This window comes from Thunnus thynnus, chromosome 7 (genome assembly GCF_963924715.1).
Source record: "Thunnus thynnus chromosome 7, fThuThy2.1, whole genome shotgun sequence".
NCBI lineage: Eukaryota > Metazoa > Chordata > Actinopteri > Scombriformes > Scombridae > Thunnus > Thunnus thynnus.
The window spans coordinates 24,254,132-24,271,799 of NC_089523.1; the positions used below are offsets into that span (position 1 = coordinate 24,254,132).

At 38.5% G+C, this 17,668-nt stretch overlaps 1 protein-coding gene across 2 annotated transcripts; it reads right to left on the bottom strand.

Annotated features, from left to right (window-relative positions):
• Positions 1 to 1,217: 1,217 nt before the first annotated feature.
• On the bottom strand, positions 1,218 to 13,594 carry nek8 (NIMA-related kinase 8). Of its 2 annotated transcripts, XM_067595101.1 has the most exons (15): positions 13,462 to 13,594; positions 12,056 to 12,261; positions 10,843 to 11,075; positions 10,584 to 10,715; positions 9,905 to 10,113; positions 9,730 to 9,809; positions 9,443 to 9,627; positions 8,704 to 8,851; positions 8,089 to 8,165; positions 7,370 to 7,487; positions 7,088 to 7,238; positions 6,333 to 6,496; positions 5,833 to 5,985; positions 4,519 to 4,677; positions 1,218 to 2,592 (listed from the first exon to the last, which is right to left on the bottom strand). In XM_067595101.1, exons 1-15 carry the CDS (start codon positions 13,506 to 13,508, stop codon positions 2,564 to 2,566), a joined length of 2,091 nt encoding a protein of 696 aa, XP_067451202.1. In that variant the 5' UTR covers positions 13,509 to 13,594; the 3' UTR covers positions 1,218 to 2,563. The 2 variants fall into 2 exon arrangements, with proteins under 2 accessions (XP_067451202.1, XP_067451203.1); XM_067595102.1 differs by lacking the exon at positions 4,519 to 4,677.
• Positions 13,595 to 17,668: the final 4,074 nt, after the last annotated feature.

Here is a 17,668-nt window from a genome sequence, read left to right on the forward strand (position 1 = left end):
ATGTTCCTAATGAGTAAATTCAGAAGTGACAAGGATTTGTTGTTTAGAATAAGGTCAAAATAATATTCTAATACATGTCTAATTGGCTTAATACAGAAGCCTTCACTACTGTCAGAGGTGACAGATGCCCTCTGGTGGTGGAGCAGACATTTTTTTTAAGAATCAAGTCTATTTTTTCACTGTATTTTATATTAAAATGTTTCCCATTTACTTACTAAAAAATAAAAATTCACTTACATAGTCACACAGACTAAGAAAAAAAACAACAACTAAGTGGATATCCTTTTTTTGGACAGTGGTGACAATGTGCACATCCACCCATATTTAGATCAGTTTTCACCTGATGTATTGCCACTGGATTACATCATCATTACATCATCATACAAGAAAACAATGGTAACTGATCTTATGTCCACAGAATATGCATCAACACATCTTAAATAATGAATAATTCCTTGAAAGTGTGTATACATTTAGGAAAATAAGTGATTGCTTTTTAGGATCTTGATGAATGCATTGATTGCATATTAATTTATTATAACTGGACCAGTAATAGTGGTTACAATGACCATCCTAACTGCTAATTACTCAGATGAAATTACGAATGAAACAACATAATGAATTGACTGCTTAATGTGAGAAAAAAAAGTGTAATTAGTTATTATGCTGCAGGTTAGTTATTAGAGTTTTAGCTCATAGTTTTAAGATGTTGATCGATAAGTGTTATAATTTTAAAGTCAACCTTCCCAGTGCCATCAAATCATGATCAGTCATGATTTCCATGCATCCATTAACAGCCACTAGAACCATTATGTTCTCTGATAAATTCAACATATATATTAATTTCAGCAGCACACAGGATTCATATGAAGGTGGAGAATAGCAGGTAACAAAGAGATAAAACAGATTCTCTCTTTCTGAAGAACTCTCTCCTCTCTAGTTTCAGGTCTATCCAAAATGCAACCATCTTCCTAACTAACATAAGACTAACGTAGACTGTTTTACAGTTTTATTTTAATCAATAAATAGGTCCACTTTTTACTTATTGCCTTTGTGGTATACTTATAATAATATTTGATTTATTTTATTTATTATGTAAAGTTGAGTTGGCTTTGAGTCCAATATTTTCCTTACAGGTAAAGATGTTGAATTGTTACAAGTATATGACAATAAACTTGAAACTAGAGACTTAAACTTACCAAAGAATTTCTCACAGGTTTTATCATGTTGAAAATTTTATTTCAGATGTTCAGTAATCAATCGTCTGCATCTATATGATCAAGCTTTCTTTTAAAATGTTTTTTTTATGACAAACACAATGAGTGATAATGACAATAAATAAGAAAATGTAAATATAAAAATACACTATGTACTACAAAGATTTCCCTCCTTGGCACATAGGTCACCATGAATATAGTTTACACAACATATATACGCCATCTTATTTCAAATATAATGCACAATTAATTGATTTACAATACTGAATCTTCAAAAATACTCAGGATGTGCCTGAACTCACTCCCTATTCATAATATAGTGCACTATATTCACTGTCCGCCATTTTCTGTTAGTGTCTGAGTGTGAAATCTATGCACGATTTAGTACCCTCAAAGTTTCCCATAATGTAACACAAAAAGAAATTTGCATGGCATATACGCTACTTTCTACTAACAATCCCACAGTACAACACGTCATATTTAACAGCTGCAAAGCTGTGCAGTCATGAAGCAAAATGATGATGATGCATTAAGTATCTGAAATCTTGATTTACTGCTCACTACAGAGTAAACTACAGAGTGTTCATTATAATAGTGAATGAGTGAGTAAATGAATGAACAAGTGAACGAGGGAGTGATTTCAGACACAGCCACAGTCTCTTTAACACCATAAAGTCCTGTTGTTAAAGTGTTGGATTAGTCTAACACTAAACAACATGTCGTTATCTGATTTGAACACTGCTGCTGATCACAAATGTAGCGAAGGACTAATCCAATAAAGCACAATGTGACCACTGACGATATGATCAAGATTAATCTGTTTGGTTCATTTGCCTGATGAGTTACTAAACACTGAAGTGGCATTCATTATTCTGGTTTCTATGCCTTGTATCATCTCATTCAGCAGTGGCTTAAGAGAGCTCAAACCAGTTTGACTTTTACTGGCCTTTCATGAGCGAGGACAATAGCTCACTACATGAAAGCTGACTAATGACTTCCTGCAAACCAGCTTCAGTAACAGTGTTACAACATTCCTTCAACTAACCTCATGGTGAGATACACCTGCTGCAACAATCAGGTTTTGACCTTTTCTGTTTTTCGCTCCATCATATCAGGAACTGAAACAAACACAGTTTCATTCCTGGAGGAAAAAAAACTAAATAAATAGAGAGGAAGACCAAGTGACATTCTGTGGCCGCAGCTGCAGTATGAAAGGGAATCTTTCAACTGCAGCACAGATGGGCCCCTGGGAGGAGTTAATTCAGAGGGAGCTGTCCTTCACCTCAAGCCAACGCCGGGCTTCATGACGACCGCTGAGTTGGTGCAGGTTACTGTTCAGGACAACATCATCTCGGAGCAGGTTCGTCAAGCAAAGCTGAAACAAGAGAGAGCAAAGGACATGAAAAAACATCAGCATGACACCTCTTTTGCTGTACAAATTATGGTCTGCTGATGAATCAATTTGCCAATAATGAGGCCGATAATGGCTAGAGGTTAATTAAATATTGATACGAGCTTGTCATGTTCTACTACCAATATGACCGCAGTTACATGGCGGTGCAGTTACACCTACAACACCTGTAAATGTTTATATATATACTTTCACAGTTTTAGTACATTGCTTGTTAATTTTCTGTCTTTGAATAGGTGTGGTGAAAAGTTTTGACATATTTTGAAATGCCGTTTTAGATGCTTTTGTCACTGCCAAGAATAAAATTCTGGACACATATGCGATGACCCTCTCTGGACAGGACTCCTCTCTCCTTGTAGGAGCCTGGTGGGTGGAGTTGGGATATTCAGCTCACCTGCACCAACTCACTGGTTACTCTATAAAGCTGGTGGCAGTCAGCCACTTCTTCTCTCTCCCATAGTTTCCGCACAGTTTGGTTTTGCACTGTTTGGTTTTGCACTGTTCATTTTAATTTCTCCTTTGGCCCTCCAAAATAAACCTATTTTTAGTTACAACTCATGTGGTCTCTGCCTTGAACCAGGGTGTGACAGCATACATGTAGCATGAGAGTTGTCAGATTTAAAGATTTTCAATTTCTGCAAGAAAAAATACCAGTACCAGTTTCATTTGTACATAGACACCTGAATCTCTGCTGCTGGGAGAAGACCTCACAGAGACACTGGAGTTCAACTGAAGTGACTTAAATCAGCCTCATCACATAACTATGATTTTCAAGGATGTCCTGGCTATAGACAACAACTTAAAAGTAAAATGGTAGAAGCTCCAAAGGAAACAGAACAGTTTTTAGTTCCTTTATGCTGAGTGTTTTTTTTTTCTTTTTCCAACAACACACCATTTACTCCCTGTCCACTTTGATACACTATGCACTCAATTCTATAATAATACCCCAGTGTTTGTCTTAAGGTTAAGTATAAACACACCACTATTGTGTCAGCTTCTTGTCTGGTCTGGAGATTAAATCCTAAGTATTGATAACAGTAACATAAACCTCTCACAGAGCCACTTATCATCTCCATGAGTGCACCCACATTGGCAGTCCATCTTGGTCTCCATGTCCTTGTCACATGGTGTGGGTCAAAGGAACATTTAAACAGCAGCCTTGTAGCCTGTAGCAAGGATTACCAACATCTCTGATACTTATTAAATTGTGATGCAGTTTAATCTTCTCTAAATCTGCATCTATTTTCAATTTGTATGCAGAAGGACGATTTAATCCCACCTTCACTGTTTTTCAGTTTCCATCAGAATCTCTGGCTTTTGCACTGCCGCTGCTGGGAGAAAGAGGAACAAATCGCTGACTGGATGTCTTCTATTCCTCTCAGAAAGAGGTCTGTGGCCACATCATTCAGTTCTCTCTAAAATTAACAGCCACATTGCAGAGCTGGACTAAATGATCTGTTTGATTGTGCCGTGTCAACGAGGAATTTCTGTTACTGTGTGATGGATAATAAAGTTTCTTGAATCTTGGCATAGAGATAGAACGATTCTTGCCAAGTTTGCAGAGGATGGCTGAAAGAAACTATTTTGTTAATATAAACAGACATAAAGAAGTTAAGTAGCGCAATGACTGGAAAAGTATGGCTGTGGGAATATAAAGAGGTAGTGAAACAAAGCCATCTCTTTAGTGGGTGAGCTTTCAAAGTTACAAATGAGTCCTTTCAGGTTCACAGTTCTACACAGAAAAACATGCATCTCTGTCGACATTATCAAGGGAAGCTTGTCTCAAGTTCAGCCCGTCTTTCATCTGGGGATTAGTACTCTCAGTTAGATTTCACCACATCCTAACATCTCACAGTGTTTGTTAACAAAGGGTAATAAGCGAAATATTACGTTTCACTGCCAGCAGAGTGTTGCCATGACAACAAGCCACTGATGTCACCGTGAACGGGTGACTCTCGTCGAGCTGCACCGCCTTTGGTATCCCAGAATCCTCCTCTTTCCTTCCGAGGCGTCCACGGGCCCCCTTTCCCCAGGTGTACACCTCCCCATCTGCGGGAAGAAGTAGAAGCTGGTCACCATTTCTCCAAATTCACAGCGCGCCCCCAGGATGCATTAATCCACACAAATCTTTAAGTGACAGCTCTGTCTCTCCTGCAGTGGCAGCATAATGGCTCTATCTGTTGAACAAAGCCTTCCCTTGACAAAGAAAACCTACAGGCATGGCTGGCACTGCTGGCTTTCTCCCTGGGGGAGCCAATCACTGGAACAATATAACACCATTTTACCCTCAGCTATAAGAACAAAACACACACACATCTGTTACCTATCTGTTAACCCACATGTTTAAAGGACCGTACCAATGGTTTTGCATATTTTAACCCATTTGCTAAATAAAAACCCTGTATATTTTACAATACTGCCAACCACTTTCTACTGTATGTTCCATGTGACCACTGCTGGTTTTAAACTCTCAATTCATTTCAGAATAATATGAAAAGAAACTTGAAACTTGTTCAAGTAACAAAATCCATCATAGTGAACATTTAATCTTTTTTGTTTTTGAGGTTAAGTTATATTGCTGTTGTGTGGTCTCATAGAAACTTGTTTTCTTCCAAAGCAACTAAACAGCAGATATTTTAGAGCTTAGATGAACACTTGTGTTTACTTGAGCAACTCCTACTCATACAAAGGTCTAAAAACATTTTTTGAGCAAGGCATTAACAATAAGGGAGAATACAGTGTTTGTCCTTTTTGAAAATGTTTCTTTTATACACAAGTGTGTCCAAGTTCTTTTTGGAAACTCGGTTATAAGCCAGCTGCCGAACAGCAACCATTTTATCCCAAACAACATGGCTTGTGAATAGTATGCTGTTCAATTTCTCACTTTGAGAACAATATCAGCAAAGTTCTTGCACACCATCAAGTCTTAGTGGCAGGTAGGTAGCATCAAAAACTCTTGACTTGGAAAGGAAACAAACAAAGCACACTGTCTATCACTTGTCCTCACTTTATTAACAATGTTTCAGACCTTCATCAGGCATCAGGTCTTTATGAAATTTGCCCAATGAAGGTCTGAGGACCAAAACATCATTAATAAAATGAGTACAACCTGCATGCAAATGAATTAATGTGCAGTGAAAATAAAACTCACCACTTTTAAAAACAGAGAAGATAAATACATAACATCCGCTCCCTTCTACTCACCGGATCCGATCGCTAGGGTGAAAGCATCTCCACAGGCAGCCATGGTGATACTCTGCAGGCCGGGCACTGGATAAGGCACACGGCTGCTACGACGTGAACTACAGCCCATCTGGCCATGCTGGTTGCTGCCAAAAGTAAAACACTGACCCCTCTCTGGAAATGGCAAGTGTGGGTGACACCGAGAATTACACAAGTGGATCTTTAAAGGTGCTAAGTGTTGCTTTTTAAAAAATCAATATCAGACTTTGACACAATTACTGAGACTGATTGATTATTGGCGGCCTCATTTTGTGATGCTGTATGTTTTCTCTTTAGCTTTACTGAGGTTTAACATGTTTCAGACAATCTGGTGCTGCAAGAATCATTAAAGCTTTACTTTGACCAGCACTAAATGATCTTTTCCTACTTCATACCATTATGGAGGCAGTCACACAGAGATGTATCACTACAAACAACGCCATATCACAAATGAGATGATATTAATAATGGGAATATTTCACCTGTAACAGCAACAGAATGGGCTGTTCCTATGTCAATGTAAACAATCTTCTCACTGTTGAGTGGGGCTGATTGGACAGGAGTGTAAGAATGGACTTCTTCCACCTGATTTGTGGGATTTGGTTCCTCTCCAGCTGTTATTTTATCCAACCCAAGTTTGTTGAACCTGACCACAACAAAACAACAAAAGTATTTAAAACAGAGAGAGGTGTTTATTGAAAGAGAATAACTGTATTTATTCAGTTAATTAAATCACTCCCTAAATATGCATAAAAGTATGTTTATCACAAGGCAGTCTTAATATTTTTCTAAGCATGTTTCCTTGTCTGTAAGACAGCTGCTGAGCTGCAGGTATCTGAACAATGCTGCCTCAGACCCAAAATGAACCCTGCTGTGTTGACTCATGCTACTCCTACTCATACTCAGCTCTACATCCTGTTCAAAACCTCTCTGAGAGAGAGAGAGATTAACAGGGAAGGAAAGCAAAGTGCCGTCTCACTGGTTGTGCACCAAGAAAGTATCTCTCTGCACCATAGTTTCTCCTTTAATCTACCACCACCCCATGCACATGAAAGGGTTTAGAACATAAGCCTCTGGGATGTGTAATTTTGTGTTAAAAAATGTATTCTTTATGACAAACATACAGTGGCGATGTCTACTAATTACATCACTGCTATTCATTAGCTCATGTCAGTCAGTGACATGTTTACCAAGACTAATGAGCATGCTTTTGGGTGGGAAAATTTACAATAATTACCTGTTGCTTCCACATGCCACAATGCTGTGCTGGGTGCTGATAATCATGGAGCAGTCAACTCCACACACCACCCTCTGAGCCTCAAATTCAACAGGTAAACACACCTGCTGTGGACAGTTGTGGGTGTCTTGGGTGCCTAACCCGAGGCGACCTTACAGACAGGAACATAAACCAAATAATCAGTCTGTGTGCTGCTGTCATAAATCAGTGACATACTATACAAACAAACACCAAAAGGGTAAGGCAGATTGAGTCTGATAAGAACTGGTTCATTAACTATACCATTGTCTCCTCTTCCCCAGGAAAATACTTCTCTTTCATTGGTCACAGCGAGTACGTGGGAAGCACCACACGACACCTGAACCAGCTCATAGCCGAGGAGCGCCTCCACTATCTTGGGCTACGCACAAAAACAGAGAGAGATGGAAAATAATTCATAAATGTAATGTCAAACCTACATATTTCAATAAAAAGTCTACTTGGTCAAAAAACGATTTTTTAATGAATGTTTTGTTCTACGATGCCTGTAAGTGTTTTTCCCATTTTTAAGACATGTTTGCCATAATTTAAGGCTTCTATTCATATATTTTGACAGGAAATGTACATCATAGGAATCATTAAAAAAAAATCAGGAACTGTGAGGACAGAACAGTATCTGCTTTATAATCACATTCATTATGAGTATACTGTGCAAGAGTCAAAACTTTGGAAGTTCTGATGACACATGGAGAGTAGTATGACAAAGGACTGTAAGTGGCGAATAAAGGTGTAGATCTGTTTATATAGTACAGAAATACTAGAAAAATACAATCAATCAACACATGTCTATAACAGTTTCAACAAAAACTGAATATTCAATCATGAAAATGAAGATTTATTGCAGAGCCATTGTATTAGACTGCATTAGTTTTCGATATGTGTACCTAATAAATTGGCAACTGTGTGTATATTTGATATCAGTGCAACATTCAAATATTTTCCTTTGAGGGGTGAACACGTACCTGTGTTACATCATTGAAGTTACCGTGTCCTAAACAACCGTTGCTCCCACTTCCGAAAGTCATGATAATGCCTCTGTCTGCAAATTGAAAATGAAAAGAAGGGATTAGATCTACTATTTGTTGATGGGTGTAGGTGTATCCTTGTGTGGATCAACAGAATGCTTCTAATGCCTATCTACAGTAGGAAACGCTAATCTGTGTCACTACAGTGAAAAGTGATGAAAGAGAGGCAACTGAGCTGAGAGGAAGGGTCTTTAATCCTGTGTTATCTGCTTTGCAATGTCGGGCAAGCTGACGACAGCCTCCTGACGCGCACTGACTAACAGAGCACCACAATTTGAGCTCAAGAAGTGCTACTGTAGGTGAGCATGGAGAGCCATATTTTACAAGTGGAACCACACTATCTGATCAAGTACAGTAAAAAAGCTGACTGCATCCACACTTTCATACGCACGATCAAATTCTGCGTCAGTGTTTTATATCCATGTGGTGCAGTGTATGAGTGCAGAAAGCAGAGAATAAACATTGATTTCCTATAGCTGAGTTCCCTGCGAGGCTGAATGGACATGAATGCAATCTCTCTGATGACTGTCAAAAGAGGGACGTCCCACCAACCTGTCATGCAGGTGGTAAAGAGATCACCACAGGACACGGACTTGATGGTGACTCCAGATTGACCCTCTAGGAAGCGTGAAATGAACTGAGGCTGCATCTGCTCCACCACACCAGGCAGGCTGGCCTCACCAGACCCCACTGATGGAGCCTGTGATGATAAATGATTATTATTAGTCTTTGCTGAGTGCATAGGAAATTTGTATTTATGGCCACAGAGTGAGAATATAACTCTTTTCTGGTAGAGATGAGTAACTAGAGATTTTAAAGGAAAAATCCACCCCTGGATACACCATTAGATACCATCCAACTGTGATGTTCAGTGCCTTCCAGCTGTTATTTTATTATTAAGTGTTTTAATGTGCCTATTTTCAGCAGCCCGCCTCATTTAATTCTGCCTCAGTTGGTGATTTTCTACGTTTCCTACTATTTCCTAGAATTAAGACAAAAAAGTGTTACTTTCAGTTTTAGTTGGGCAACATTGCTGGTGGCTGTATTGCACTTTGGACTACTGAAGCTACTGCTGGTGTAGAATTTGCAATCTCTACCTCTTTTGCACTGGATTTTCCTCCAGGATGTTCTGAGTAAGTGAGTGTACAAAGAGGTTGTGTGTTGAACTGACACCAAAATCTTTTACCAATTACCAGACAGTCCTAAACATTGTTGCAGTGTTTAAGGGTGCATTTTTCCTTTATGATGTAATACGAATTATAAAAACAGTAAAAAGAATCAAAACACAGACCTCCCAAGTGATCAGTCGGCCTGACTTGGTCACCCCCATCTTCTGAGTGCGGCCCAGCGACACCTGCAGCACCTCAGTGTTGAGCATGGGCAGGCGGAGAGGTGTTGAGATGCCACTGCCCCACGTGTACACCGAGGACAGAGGGAGAGAATGCACCTTCCCTGTTGCTAAAGCGACTGATCCATCTGTTTCACCCCAAGAAACAACAATCAAATTTGGGATTTAAGTAGTTCAATCAACCTCTTCAAGCTTATTCTGTTGTCAAATAATGGTAAGATGTGCCTGACCTCTGGACCTGTTGGTGGGTACTCTCCCTCCTTGTCTGCCTTGTGGACCAGTCTGCACAGTGGACAGAGGTTTCTCAATCCTGGGGAAAAAAAAGTGGCGGTGATTTCTTACATTACACAGAATACGTGAACTTTTGATCACAAATCGAGGTCTGTTAAAACGTCAAGACTTCACCTGCGCATCTTGACATTGCCTATGTCTGTGTAGAGATTAAGCAGGGGCCTGATGCATATGGGAAGGGCCATTATTTCATTGAGTTGAGGACGTTTGGATGGATCCAGATTGAGCATATTGAGGATGAGCTGTCGGAGTTCTGGGCTGTAACGGTCTGAAATCGGAGCAAAGGTACCGCTCATGATCTTCAGAACAAGGGCGGGTAGATTCTGAAAGCCAAAATAAAAAAGTAAAATTATGAGATGCATAATAGATGTGAAAAATCCCCAATCCCTTCCAAAGGAAACATAAATAAGACATTAGTGCATCGCTGTAGATTTGGTAGTGAAGACAGATTCTAGTATAAGCAAAAAGATATGAGTGAATTATTGATCTGTGTTAAAATCAAAAGCCCTAGCAATCTGCCTCTGACTGAAACATGGGACAACCTTGGGTAATAAATTAAATATTATTGTAAGAGCAGTGTAGTGTAGTAAGAGTAATTGTAAGAATCTGCCTCCTGTGATGTTCATAGTGTAGCTCTGATGGTTGTTAGGATGGTTCTGTTGCCTTTGCGCTTTCGTATATCATACATTGAATTCAAGTAATAATACTTCAAAAGCTAACACAAAAGTAATACTATTTCAATCACTACATCAAATCAAGAGAGGGATTATTGTAAAGAAAATGTGTTTAGTACAGCAGCCTCAAAAGCTCTCTTAAGGCTAGCTAGCTCATAGAGCACACAGCCCAGAGCCCAGATGTCACTCTTCTGGTTATACGGCTTTCCCTCACACAGCTCTGGGGAGATATAGCAGGGGGTTCCAACCACCTGTAGAGTGAAAGAGGGAGGCGTTAATTTGTGCTAAAACATGTTAGGATTAAACATATCAGGATAAGTGTGTTGCTAAAATAGTCACAGTACATTTTGAAATCAAATCAGAGGAGTCAGAGCTTACCGTGTAAGCTTTGCTTTTGCTGACAAGGATTTTGGAGATGCCAAAGTCACCGATTTTGACGATCATCTGGTGCTTGTCAAGAAGAATATTCTGTGTCTTAAGGTCCCTGTGCAGGATGAGTTTGTTGTGCACATGGTATAAAGCGAGCAAGATCTGCACAAAGAAGTGAAGGATGGTGTCCTCATCCAGCAGGGAGTTACAGCGCTTCTGTATGTAGTCAGCCAAGGTTCCACCTGCATACAGAAACCATGAATAAACCATTGATAAAATACATACAAAACAATAATACATTTATTTAAAATAACTTAATTTATAAGTTACCGGGTTGAGTGATGGCAATCATAACCAGTAAGCATGGGATTCAACAGGCTTTAAGTACAAAGCAGGTGCTCTGATTGCACAAGTAAATAATATCAACATACTATAATTTACTTGTCCGTTACTTTCTACCACAATGGAGAACTGCGTCTAAAATTTTCCCAAGCTACGAGCCAATCCCTACTTCAAAGTCAGAACTTAAACTAAATCTAAACCTAACACTCTTGTTCCTTTCCCCAGTGATTTGCCTCAATATCAGGAAACAGGACATTGCTATGAAATCCTTTTTAACAAAGCCGGGTCTGCAACATGAAATTATCTTTTTTTTCTTACATTTTGCCAATTTTCCCGCTAAACATAGTTTAGCACAACAAAAATGTCAAGGATGACACAATAAAACAAAGACTTACCTAAACCAAACTACACTGAACCACCACAGCAATATCAGGATAATAAAAAATGTATATGTCAAAATATATAAAAAGATTATTTAAAAAAACCCAAAATACCAAATAATAATCAATTTGGGATACTTTTGTATTTTTGTGTGATATTTTCAAACAAATATCATCAATCTGCAAATCAAGCAACCCAATAGACCACAAGGGTGAGAAAATCTTATTTAGAAAGGTAGTCTGGAGCTTTAGGATCCCTGACAGAAAAGGCTCGATGTTTCAACGGAACACAGTGTTCAGCTGAGAGAGCCTCATCTGATGATATCAGGCTCTGGGTCTTTCCATAGAATTTAGGACTCAAATGCCTCCAATCACTTCACTGCCTTCCCAGGCCTGACATGGGAGAGAAAAAAAGTAAGGAGGCCTAAAGCACTAAACCATGGGAAAAGTGAACTCTTACACAATGAACAAAAGGGGGTCATGTAATACAGTAAGATTACCTGGTGCATATTCCATAGCTATCATGAGGGCCTTGTCTTCCAGGAAGTTCTCATAGTACTCTATGATATTTGGGTGGTTGAGCAGTTTCAGCACCTGACACTCATTCTGAGCTGCCAGGCGTTCATCTCGTGACATCTGCTCCACTGGGATCTCCTTCAGGATGACAAAAGCCCCGTCACTGCGCCTGCGGCACAGGTGAACGATCCTGACAAGGAAAGAAAATGAAAAAATAGATGAAAACGTACTTATTGTGAAAAATTCCCCTTCTTTCTATTTCTGTCATAATGTTACATTATTGTTACTGTAAGCTTCAAGAACTACTGTACTGTATTTTAATTTGTAGGCAATATGACTGTAGTGCAGTATAAATAGGCAAAATACAGTGAAGGAGTTAATGTTTGCTTTCAGTCATTAAGTGTAAGGAAGGTTAGTGTATTACAAAAATTCAAACCAATCACTCCAAATTGAGAAAAGATTTTAAAAAATGCAATGTATAAAAATGTGGATTTATATTACTTATTGCAAAAAAATATATCTTAAGAAAATAGATTTTTCATTGCCAACACACCTCTGTAACATAAGCTCATTTGAAATGACAAGGCATGTATTTTATGAGCTTACAGTATGTTTTGCATCTAAAGTCTTTATTTATAAAGTATCTGGTAACTAAAAATACATGTGGTGGATATACAAAGTATAAAATTACCCTCTGAAATGTTGTGGAATAAAAGTATACAGTCTGAAAAAATAGGAATAACCAAAAGAAGTACCAATACTTTAAAACTATACAATACAAATACAGCTGTATAGTAACGTTATAGGGCCTAAATGAATGCTTCTGCTTAATATGTAGGTTTTAAATCGTTTTAAATGCATCGCAAAATGAGCAGAGCAGCCTGCCAGACCTAAGATGGATCCAGCTCCAGTTTGTCATTTGTTTTGATGTCATCTCATGTGAATTTTGCAAAAGATTTCTAGCAATTTGCCATATTTAAGTAACATCTTTGTCTTTCAAATGTGATATATAGGCGCTAGATTTTATTGCTCAAATGACTGTAAATTAATAACTAACTTAGCTAAAGTTACCTTAGAAGCAGCCAAAATGTCTAAAGAAACTTCTGGAGCAACTTTTAGGGAAAACCCCAGTGCTACTCATAATCTAGCGTTTACGTGTGCTTTTAAAGAGTTAATTATGTTCAATGGCCTCGTCTTATTTTTTCTGGACAAGCCCAACTAACGTCTGCACATTTTAACTCTGACGCATCCCGTTAACGTTACATTTTGGGGGAAAAAGTGAGGCCTGGCTTTCTTACTTAACGTCTGTCAGCGCCGTATTTATGAGTATATAGAGGACTGAAAGATGTTTGCACCACAAAACAGCTACGAAGTATAAGTTAAGTTTTACCCAAATGCTCCTCTTCCAACAACTTTGATTTTCTCATACTTCTCCATCGCTGCTGCTGTGCTGCACCCAAACGTTTCCGCCGTCTCCAGGCAACCCGACCCCAGTACGACGGGCAGCGACGAGGGACAAAAAGCGAAGCAAAAAACGTTTTTTTAAACCATACTTGTCAAAATGAAAAAAAGTTGATTCACAGAGGTAAAGTAATGACTACTGTTGGTGACTCTCACAGCTTTAATAAATGTTTTCAGTAATACAGGAAGAGATTTAGAGGCAGAGAATAAGAGAAAACCCACCAATTTTTTTTGTTTTTCTGTCTGCATCTGTGCTTTGGCAAGTTAAAACAATGGTGTGGCTAAATGTCATACTCAAGTAGAAGTAACCAACTGTTACTTATACTGATAATGTAAATTTAATTACAAACAAAGGTACCCAAAATGTATTTAATGTAGTTATGGTAACCTAAACGTTACCCAGTCACTTGATAGAAATGTGAAAACACTGGTTGGATGTGACATTTGTGACTACAAAAACTAAGAGAACAGACTTCAGATTGCTCTTATTAGAAAAGAGTAAATCCAGATTACTCTTATTCTTCTTTGCTAATTTTTCTTTGCTTTGTTCAATATTCACTATGGCTCCACATAGCTATACATTTTCTAATGGGAAAAGAATCTAGCTTACTCAAAAATACTAACTTTAGATATATTCCAAGTTAAACTAAGCAAAATGTAAATATGTTATATTTAGGTGTCCCAGTAAGGCATGACAGTGTGACAGAGACCCAGCATGCACAGGACCCTGAAATCAGAATCAGTTTTATTAGCTACATATTACAGAAACTTTCATTAATGTTATTATTTACACCTATGCTTTTCCTACTGTGACATGTCAAAATGGCTTTTGTGAAATAGACCAATACTTTATTCAGCTACACTGTTGTCAATCATTCATGCCAGAAAGCAAATTACCTGAAGTGAGAAATGAAATGGAGACAGTGATGTAGTTAGCGAAACAGTGAGACAGATATGATTAGTGCAGCGTCTTGAGCTTGGACGGCAGATACTGTAGTCTCACATCCAGACACCTGGTGATTATAAAGCGCCTTCCCCTTGTCTGAGATAAGCAGGAAGAGGGCTGCATGAGCACTGTTTCCCCTCTCCGCCACGATGAGGGATAATAAATGCTTTGTGCTGTGACAAAGCCTGCTCTGTGTTGTACTGAAGTACATACCTCCACTATTATCATCAATCTGAAATAATGATATATCACCACAAACAGTGATCTACATGTAATTGAACCTTTTCTCTACAATTTGCAGGGTTTTTTTTATGAAGTTAGGTGAAGGGAAGAAAGGTGAGTAGGTGGTTTAACAAACAATAGTTTGCTCTTTCTCAGGGATATACTATCTCAACAAAGAAGCACCTAAAGGAAACTTGCACCATATACGCCACTCATCAGACCAGCTTAGTGACATATTTGGCCTTGTGCTTCTGTCTTCCTTAAGCAGCAGATCTGACTCCAGACGCAACAGTCACTATCCAGGAATGCACCGTGTAGGATAGTGAAACTGATGCTAAACCCCAGGTATGAACCTACGCCTGAGGACCATTAATCTTAAAAGATCTCTGAAGATACAGCTCATCTCAACAGGAAGTCATGGCTGACATTGTTTCACAACGGAGATGCTTTCACCTCCTTCTCAAGTCTTTGTCAGATTGATTGACTATGCTGACATCCACATGTTTCTGTCAGTGGTGCTGTCAGTTATTTATGAATGTTACATGAGTTTTTATCTTGGTTTCTGATTAACCTCAAAAATACTTTTTCAGCAAAAATAGATTTTACCATATCAAAAATAAATGAATCGAATTAATTAAACACTATAAAACCACATTTTTCCCAGAACCTGCAACACAAAAGTGGCCTTTTACTGCTTGGGCATGAAACTGAATTTTCCCCTGACCAAGTCAGACCTATTTTTGTTTGGCTATTTACTGTGCACTCGCTGGAAATCAATTAACCCCTAGATTTTCTCTCTATTGGCTGCTCGCAGAGTCTCCACAGTAGCCGTTTCTCAACAGCCCTCAGGGGAAAGAAAAATCACCCCGAGATCAATATGGTTCAGCACTGAGCCAGGCACAAAGATTCCCGTCTCAAACACATCACATGATATTGGGAGACCTTCTTGTAAACTCAACAGACAGCCAAGGTTCAATAACATGATCAACAGCAGCTACTAATGTATGAAAACCTTTATATGGCCCTTTTGCATCTGCTGTCAGAAATCCTTAGATGTTTCTTTGGAAACCTGAAGCTGCAAGGAACGACAGGTTTCTGTGATAAAAGCAGTGAGAGAAAAAAAAGGCTCTCATTCTCTCACACTACAACGAAATAACCATGGTAAGGCATGCAGGAAACACAAGCAATGGTATTATGTTACATTTCTCTCTCTAACCGCAGGGTGTTTGCTTACAGACAGCTCTGTACTCAGTGGATATAAGTAGATTAATTATGTGGTTCATGTTTCAAGTTTCAGACTTTAGCAAAACATAAAAAGAGCATTAAACCTATTGACTGGTCCTGAAACGATGCACTGAACCACTCAAACTACAACACGCATCACTGATAACACACATTCAGTTCTTTGTTTTTGTTTCTGTCTCTGATACATAAACACACAAGTAATTAATTTCAGTCAGAACAATTACTGGAGAGTGATGTACTTGACTGTTTCAAGCACTGCAGTCTTATTAATCACAGGGAATTTTCTAGCACATTTCAACAATCACAACAGTAAAGAAGTGGGCCTTCCTGGAGGTTTTTTGGAGAGAGGTGCCACCAAGTGGTTTGATGAAGAATTGGGTGCCACTGAGCTGAAAAACAAAATGTAACTGTTGTTGTTCACATGAGGTTTTGCTGCCATCCAGTGGAATATTTTTACACTGTAGCCTGTGTGATGGTATATTTGTACAGCTAGGGGCCCAACATGTCCATTCTACACCCAAGCTCCTGATGACATGCTGCCCATTTGACCCCAAAAGATGTATTTAAACTATGATTCATATTTTCCAAAACATATAGTGCCATAACCTGTGTCAAATACACATGCTTATTGCTCAGTGGAACTTCAGCGAGTAAAACAGTAACACTAATAAGCTGAATTTCATTAAGTTGATTTGGCACCATGTGATTTTAGTAGACATGTAACTCTAGAATGTATCATCTATTGTTACTTTTTGAATTAGGACAACTGTTTTTGTTTGTATTTTTTATAGTTTGTACATGGAAATAATAAAAGAAACCTGGAATACATGAATTTCAAAGAGACATATATAAACAAATGTGTATTAATTATGAATAAGAGGCACCACATAAAAAGCAATGAACTTGAAAACAATTAGCAGAAGAAAAGTAAACCCTTTCTCATTGTGTGTGTGGGATTACATTTTGCACAGACAGCTGTGGTGCAGGTGGTAATGTTCCTAAGCGTGCAGGGTCTCAGCTGCTGCTGGTGAGTTTTTCCCCCCGTTCACTTCCTTTTCCCCTTTCCCCGCTGGACTGCCAAGAGGCCAGCTGTGGGGAATGAGAGCTACGCTGTGTTTATGGAAAGAGTTAAGGCTGGGGAAGGAGGGCATTGCTGGCTGCCTGTTTAACATATTGTTCCTCTCCAAACATAACAAAGATGTGTATAGTTTGGTTCAATCACATCTATATTTACAGTAAAAGCTTTTACCAGGATTGAAGCCAATCTATTTCTACTTCTCATGATTAGATCTGATTAAATATTATAAAGGTCCACTTTATAATGGTGTTATTTTCCCCAATTAATGGTAAGTGCATTTCGTAAAGTGAGTAAGACATGATCATGATTGAATGATGTTAAAGCATGCAAAGCAAACACACACACACACACACATACACATACACGTGTCCTTACAAAAACAAATCATGAACAGAGCCTCACATTTAAAGCCTCACATGGAAAACTACATTGCTGCAGTTACTGCTACAACTATAACTACATCATCAATCAGATACCACAGCACATGACAAAACATAATGCATATACTTAGACATGTATGTTTGATCCCATTTCCAATTTAGTTTATCACTTTCCCAAAAAAACTGATGCTGTCTGACATTGAAAATAAGATTAAAACATATCAATCAAAAAACAATCATGAACATTGCCATCAGCTGATGGAAA

Bases quoted from the DNA above. Each gene is read 5' to 3' on its own strand.
- nek8 (XM_067595101.1), bottom strand. From the start codon at position 13,508: ATGGAGAAGTATGAGAAAATCAAAGTTGTTGGAAGAGGAGCATTTGG. The intron at 9,628-9,729 runs GTCAGGCACATC...GGGGTGAAACAG, and splicing joins ACCCACCAACAGGTCCAGAG to ATGGATCAGTCGCTTTAGCA. The intron at 5,986-6,332 runs GTGAAATATTCC...TGCCATTTCCAG, and splicing joins CCATTCTGTTGCTGTTACAG to AGAGGGGTCAGTGTTTTACT.